The 8,065-nt window shown below is 40.7% G+C and overlaps 1 protein-coding gene across 1 annotated transcript; it reads left to right on the top strand.

Moving 5' to 3' along the window:
• The first annotated feature begins 5,441 nt into the window (after window positions 1-5,441).
• LOC108730390 (ras-related protein RabY-like) lies at window positions 5,442-5,654 on the top strand. Its single transcript, XM_018460048.1, is given in 1 exon segment — window positions 5,442-5,654. A coding segment is annotated over 1 exon segment (213 nt).
• Window positions 5,655-8,065: the final 2,411 nt, after the last annotated feature.

Here is an 8,065-nt window from a genome sequence, read left to right as displayed (position 1 = left end):
CACGCGACCTTAGCTTAACATTCTAATAATAGCCCGGATGATTAGTGCTAATCTGTCGTTCAAAATATATTCAGATACTTCGGCAAAAGAAGCCTTTCTTATCACTTTCGTTATTTAATTCGTTTTCGCATACTTACACTTTGTTATTATGTTTATTATCGATTAACAACCTACTTGTGCCTCGGAATTGAAGATTAAGAGGATCGACTTGGATCGCTCTGTCGATTTAACCGTGGATCTCTCTCCTCCGGAAAAGAGTTAGTTGGCGGGTCAATAAATAAAGCGTCAGACATTCGTAATCCAGTGATCGCAAGCTTCTGAGGATTGCGATATCATGATTTCCGTAACGTATAAGATTTATTCCGAATATTCTCTAATTTTTTAGTCATTTACAGACATGATCGATTATTTTTTTTCTGAGTCAATGTAAAAAAAATATTAATGTCTTACCAAAACGATAAGTAGTAGCAATATCAAAGTAAATAGCGATGACCATATAATATCTTCTCGTTAATTATACTTAAGCCTGAATTCTTTCGATCGCGGCCAATATTGTTCGAAGGCCGAATCCGACGTTAACGAGACACTCAAGAGAAGGGAGAACTCAGCCAGCCTTTAAATTAAGAGATAACTTCTCGTGGAGGAAGCTACTTGGTTGCCGGCCTGCCGTCTCGTCGCGGCAACGTTAAAGGAACACGGTCGGCGGCTTTTTGTGGAATCGCGCCGTGGCAACTTTTGCGAGACCCGCCGTTGAGCGGGCTCGGCGAACCGCGCTGCCAATAATAGAGCAATAAAAAAGCTCATTGGTCCGCCGTGGTGTGTTTCAAAGCGGCAGTAATGGAGCATGAAAGCTGGCGTGTCTTTACGGAAACCAGGAGGCGGAGGAGGAGAAGGATGCGTGCTTGATGGGAAAGAAAGGACCGAGCCGACGAAAGAGAGATGAAAACTCGAGGGTGGCGGCGCGGGACATTCATCTTCGGAGGCGTTCAGCCGTTTGATAGCAAAACCTCCCGACGCGCGACGCACTACGTTCTCCTCTGCTCTACTCGAAAAGCCACAAGAACCCACCGCTAAGTCCGAAAGCAAACTGTGGACCAATTAACCCTTCCAACCCTCGCAAATAACTTTGTTGTATATAGGATAGAAAATCAACGGCAAGTGTAAATAGCAATCTATTCCGACATTTGAAATTAATTTATATCGATATACATAAATCAATGACTAATTAATAAAATATTGACAATGTTTCCACTTCTTTTTGTCTTTCAAATTATTATTACATATGGTGTTAACAAGTAAAACGTTGTAAAACTTTTCAACAAATAACTCTAATCACACACGCACGCACGCACGCACGCACGCACGCACGCACTTTAAAATAATATTTTTTAAAGAAACAGGAATTAAATAACACATATTGACTTTCGCAAGCTATTACTCGATTATCCAAGCGTTTTTATTTTTATATATTATGTAAATGCAATTATCTGTTAATCATTTTAAAAGTGATAATATTTATTTTTCGGAGATGTATAGGCTTACATGGATTTCACGGCCTTCATTCGCTTCCTATGCCATGTCTCCTGCGGTCGTCGATCGTAAATCGGTCGTTCGCCGCATTTCTGCAGTTCACTGCCGGACGAGAGCAAACAGGCGATAAATCAGCACATAAAATGGACCGGCGATCGATGAGTCGACCGGAAGAATAATACTCGGGTGTGCCACTCGATGATGGCACCGTGTGCGCGTGGTGCCAAGCCGTCTGCTAGTTACCTCGGGAAATGGGAATAAAAATAAATGTGGCCGGTAACGAATTTTAACGATGGGAGCCCGAGAAATTGGGTTAGAGACGCACGATAGCGAAACTATCAAGATTCTACTCGAATTCTAGATTTTTCATGACCTGCTCAGTCCTATCCGATTAATTATAGTTCTTCAATCACTCAAATCACGTTTTCTGCGAATCTTTCAACATATTTGTTGTTAATTTCTCATAGATGCCTAAGCAGGTTTTGTTTACACGCTTATTTACGGCATGAGGACAAAATTGTTTTGCAAATACAGTTAGCAAACCGTTTACTCTCCTGTGGTGCGATTCGTGAAACTCTCGAGAAACTGTATTTCCCGTCAATATTTTGATGCATAAGTCGATGCATCGTCGCATAAATGTATGAATAATAAATGTCGAGAATCGTAAGAAGATCGGACGCGCATTGTTCGTTCTTAACCAACGCGGTTGAAAATCGAGGCGCTCTTGAAGTCACCCACGTGGAGTTAACACTAGGTTCAAAATCATCGTCAGTATACCCGAAGTTGCGGTGAGGCGTCAAAGCGATGCTCGAGTGCCTCGCGAAAAAAGCAAATATTTAACGGGGTAAGGTGAAATTCCTGTTCTCGCGTTAGACAGCCTGGCTACTTTACAATACGCCATATCAACGTTCACCATCTGACACGTTTACCGGAATATCGTGATACTGAATATAATTTTTTGAAGTATAGAATTTTTCTCTTACACGAAGGATACCAAAAAGTGATCTCATTACAAGTAATCTCTTACAAGCTTAGAGAAAGACGATTTTCTTTCCCTGAGAATAAAGATAAAAATGTTTCGAGATAAGTAATTGAATTTTAAATGATCATTATATAATTGATTAAATAATACGGTTTTTTAAATGGTTACCTTTTCTTCAGAACAAGAAAATGTTTTCAGCAGCACGAATAATGGATTTTTTATTGTAACATAATATTCAATCAGTATCCTTGCTCGAATCGAAGCGGGGGAAGATAAATGATTTTGTAGAATAGACTTGCGAAAATCATGATGTTTTGTTACTCCGACCATTAATCTTTCCATCGCAAGGTTGAATAAAATTTAGCATCGAATTACATAACGCATGCAGTTAAAAGATCAACTTTATTAGTATTGTTAATTTTAACCGCTGCAGTTTCGTCGTACTTTTATTTAAAAGACTAGAGCGAATTAATAACTTATAAATCTACGGAGAATTAGGTGAACTATATTTATTGCAGTAGATAACAAAAGCTAAGAGGAAGCGTAAATATCACAAAGTTTCCCCCTTTCTCGTAGAACAGAGGAACGTAATTTTCGTGATATTTCAGTACCGTTAATTCTCATTATCAACCGATCTACTATTCTTTGACACGTCGACAGAGGAACATACCCGTTAATATATACCAACACACCGCACCGTTCCGCGCCATTATCGGGATCTACCTCCTCTTCTACCTCACGGTCGACGCTACTCGCACGGATCATCTATATATCGCACGGTGACTATTTATACAGTAAGCAAAATGCCTGCCTTCGGTATACTCGTAATTCGAACGAACGAACGAACGAGGAGGAGCGACGGCTGTCAAGAAGTGAAATACCATCCGGTCCACTTCGCGCGCTCGAGTCCTCCACTCGAGGTCCGAGGCCCTGGGGCCCCGAGGCCCGGTGTGGCCGGCATTATGAATGAAACCGCGCAAAGCCGGTTCAGTGTGCGGTCCCCGAGGCAGCTCTGAGCGAGAGGGGTTCCTCGAGGCCCTCCAGGAGAAGCTCAATGGAACTGAGAGAAAAAAATTCGTGTGGTCATTTTTCGAAGGCAACAATAAAAACGCATCCCCGCGTCCCCGCCACCGCAGCCACCGCCGTCGTCGCCACTTGGACCTGCTCTGCGCGCAGGTTGCTGCGTCACAGGCAGTGACACATCCTGCGGGATTCCTGCGCATCGAGAAGGGCGCAACAATGGAAGACGAGCGGCGACCGGAGAGACGATGACTGGTCTCATCGTGGAAGACGACTCACGCGCGCACGGCTATTTATGCGATATCATTCCAAGGGGCGACACGGGGCCCGTCGCCCGTAAACAATGTGACCTTACGTGGAGGAGCGGAGAGTCTCGCGCGACTTCTCGATGAACGTTAACGATCGACGTCCTCGCGCGATCGGACGCGACTGGACGCAGGCTCCTCTCGGTCCATTATATCAAATCCCAATTTTTTTTATATCGCACTTTAGTCCACCTCGTATGAAAGTCGATGGAGCCACGTTGAAATTGTTAGATATCGAAGCTCTCGAATTCCTTCACGTCGTCAAATCATTAGATTCTTAAATTTTTACGTCACTGGCTTGAAAGATGATGTAACTTTAGCTTCAACAAACGGACAACAAAAGTTGGGCACAATGCGAGGAGGAGTGAATGGCTCTAATTTTATGCCCGATGTGTCTTCACCGACGTGACGTACTTTACCTTAGCGCAGATCACAAAAAGGTTAACATGAAGGCGAGTTCACGGAGGTTCTCGATCGATCACGCGATCCGGGTGCGTCGCGGGTGCGTGATCCAGGCACGAATCCGAGAGAATCTGACGTCGATTCATCGGTCAAGTCGTTGACACCTCGATCGGGCGCGAGTAGCGTGTCTGGTGTGTCACGTAAAAAGGCCGTTCTTCTTCCGTAACGCAGAAACTTTACCCGGGCTGTCGTTGACAGGACTCCCCCGCCCTGGCACTCACGCGGCACACGAGTTCTCAAAGACTGGACACGTACGCGGCATTCCATGGGACACTTTACGAAGCAGTGAGCTCTATAACATTGGAGCGCGCGCCTTCCCTATACTAAACTATAGAAAACCGCGGCCCGACGGAGAAAAGGAAGGCAAACAGTATTGGTCTTTCTGACTCTTTTCTACTTGTGATAGTAAAACAGCATTAGCCAATCAGTGAATCCCTGACAAAGAAGACACTACCAACTTTGCATTAGAGTGTCCTTATTTAGGAATTGAGACACCCCACTCCTCGATGGCGCACTCCAGTATGTTATAGAGCTCATTTGTTACGAACACATGGTTGAGAATTTGTCTACCTATATGTAATCATCGTTTTGTGTCTTTGCCGTCAACTATCGCGTTTTTGAAATCTACATCTAGAAATCGCGACGCGATTTCTTCAGTAAGCCTTGTAATGAAAACACGAACTCTTTCGATATCTTAACTCGTTGCTGTGTTGCGAAGCATCTGTTGTTTTATGTATTGTTTTAGGTTAAAATAACAAACGCGGAATAAATGTTTATATTTCTAACTACATACCTATATTTTTTTTAAATAACAATTATATATAAATTTATTGAGAAAGTAATGTTTTGCTAGTTAATCGCAGCATGCGAGAAAGGGTAATTTTTTTAAGTGACTGAATTATCTTATTATCGATTAGCGAGATACAGTTGGAAGTCACGGAATGTCGATTACTTCCTGCGATCTCGTCAAGTTGTCATTGAGCTCACGTTATCGCGTGCGTCAAACGTGAATTCTGATCTCAAATCTATGTGGATCCTAATAAACGAGTAAATAATTTTGGTCACGTTCCGTCGATTTCCCCGAGTTCCACAATAGCTGTCTTCTTAAATAGGATTATATTAAGCTGTTTCACCGGTGCTGAATGGCGAGTCAAATGGAGGATCGTCGAAGATGTTTTGGTAGGCACGACTATGTGAATCAGCCGATGGCATTGCCGATGTGCCACCGTGAAGGAGAACAGAGAAGAAGATGGAAAAAGAAGAAGAGCCAGCAACAGCAATAGCAACAGCAACAGCAGCAGCAGCAGCAGCAGCAACGGCAGAACAGAGCAGAGCAACAGCAACATCACCGATGACGGGACACGGCGCGGAGGAAGACAGTTGACAGGTGAATGGTCACGAGCATCTCGCTCGTTCCTCATCCGGCCAGCTTTCCCACGTCTCGCGAGTCCTCTCCTCCAACGTCCCTTTTTTCCGCGAACGCTAAACAGAGAGACGCTGAACGACGCCGTCCCTCCTCTCCTCGCCGTCGCACTATCACAGCTCCCGGATACATACGTGACGTTTACGTCGCGATTCAATGCGTCGGCTTATGTCGCCGACGGTAGTCATTGCGCGCATCCGCACACGGATTTATCGGCATGGGAAATGTTTTTGATTCGGGAAAAAAAAGAAAAACAAGCGTGTGATGAATTTGCCACTTTTAGGCGACAATTCGCACGCGATTTTTGGTTTAAATATACCGATCCCTTCGTGTTCAGGAGGCGGTTACGATTGTCACAACGCAGGATGTACTTCACTAACGCAAAATGTAGCATATTTTTAATTTTGACCAAGATTAGATTGACAATAAGTTCCATGTGCAATTCTGTAGACAATTGCAAAAAAAAACTAATTTTCCGGTTCGAGTTACATTCTGTTAAGATTCTCATTATTTAAATGGAGATTTAATCCTGATTAATTATAGAATTAATGATAGAGAAAATTTTCCATTCTTACTATTTTGTTAATTTTTTGAAACACAAATCTTATCTATAATACTCGCTTTCTGTATATTTCTGAAACAATACATTTCTCAACTATAAGTGGAAATTAAACCAATAAAAATAAATCAAATAAGAGATAAAATTCTATTTTCCATCCAAAGCAGATCTTGATGGTAAATAATATTTATATGTAGATTTATAAATATATTTTTCAATTCTATAAAATGCACATCGATTCGGTTTATTGTACTTGAAACATAATCACAAACTAAAGCTGAAAATAACATAATCATAGCTTATATTGATCATTAATTTAATGAGTATCTTAAAATACTGTAAGGAACTTATTGAAGAATATTTATTTCCAGAATATGTTTTTCTATCTATACATTCTGTTTTTTGATTTCTTATATTTCAATTCACATTTATTTGCTCCAGTTCTCTCTATTGGAGCAGCAAATCATCTTTTTAACTTACCAGCGAGAAAGCATGAGAAATTAATTGTTTCACAATTAGTCATGTCTTCTAATTATTGAATATCTTCTTTGATTATAACTAATGAGGAAACAATCTGAAATTTTGCCACATATAGAAAACGTATGAGACTGACGCGGAAATATGGGTTTCAATCGGACTGCTTTTGATGCAACTCTGGACGCAATCTGTCAGGCGGGATTGTTATCTTCGGCAGGGAAAGGGCTCGTTGATCGAGCATTTAGGAATTATAATCGCGGAGGTGTCACGTTGGCGAAATCTTTCTTCTCTCTCCCTCTTTCCCCCCTCTCTCTTTCTCTCTCTTTCTTTCTTTCTTTTACTCTTTGTCCTCTTTCCTCTCCCCGTTCTCCGTCAACTTTTCATCATCTTTTCACCCTGAGTAAAACTAGACGCAATCCTACAATCTGGAAATGAGGAATCCGAGTATTTCGTACACTTATCAATTTAAGACTTCGGAAAGACTTTTAATACTCTTAATATCAGAAATTAACGAAATCATATAGCACAAAAAATCAAAGATAGAATTGTAGAAATTTACAGAAAAAGGAAAGAAAACGTAGAATTAATATCTATATTATATTTGAAAATAATTGAAGTACATACATCTGTCTTTATTATTAATTTATTATTTATTATTGTACATACTATATATTATATATTAACATTTATTATTTAATTTAAACATATGATGGACACTAAGTTTGATCTATAATTTTTTGTAGTAGACCGGATATGAATTCTTAATGTTAATTTTTAATGTTATTTCTTATTTGTCCTATAGGCTTAACTCAACTTTCTTTGGTTTAGACATACCTATATGTTAGTCTGATACGCTCGTTTAATGCAGATTTGTTTATACAGATTTGCTACAATTTTTCTGAGTACTGGGATAATAAAAATACTTTTAATATAATATAAAAAAATTTTATAAACAAAAATATTCATTCTTGATAATACAATTTTTTTCTCGGTTGCAGCCAGAAGAAAGAAAAAATTAGCAACGTTTGAAACGTGTCACGACCGTTTTGTCGCTGCCGTCGGAAACGAGATTTCTACGAGATTCGACGTGATCCCGTCGATTCCGAGCCAACGGAGCGGACGACACTCGTCCTTGCTTACGTTCGTAACACAGTGTACAGACGGAAACTCGTATAAATTCCCTTGAGTAGAATGAGGTATCGAGGAATAATCCTGGACAAATATAGCAAGTTAACCCATAAAATTTTTCATAGACTCCCGAATCAGACATCATCTATCTTCGTACGTAAACTAGCGAAGTTGTAAGT

This window comes from Mycetomoellerius zeteki, unplaced genomic scaffold (genome assembly GCF_001594055.1).
Source record: "Mycetomoellerius zeteki isolate Tzet28-1 unplaced genomic scaffold, Tzet1.0 scaffold91, whole genome shotgun sequence".
Taxonomy (NCBI): Eukaryota; Metazoa; Arthropoda; class Insecta; order Hymenoptera; family Formicidae; genus Mycetomoellerius; species Mycetomoellerius zeteki.
Note: the sequence above shows the minus strand (reverse complement) of the source record. Positions and strands in the feature narration are given on the sequence as shown.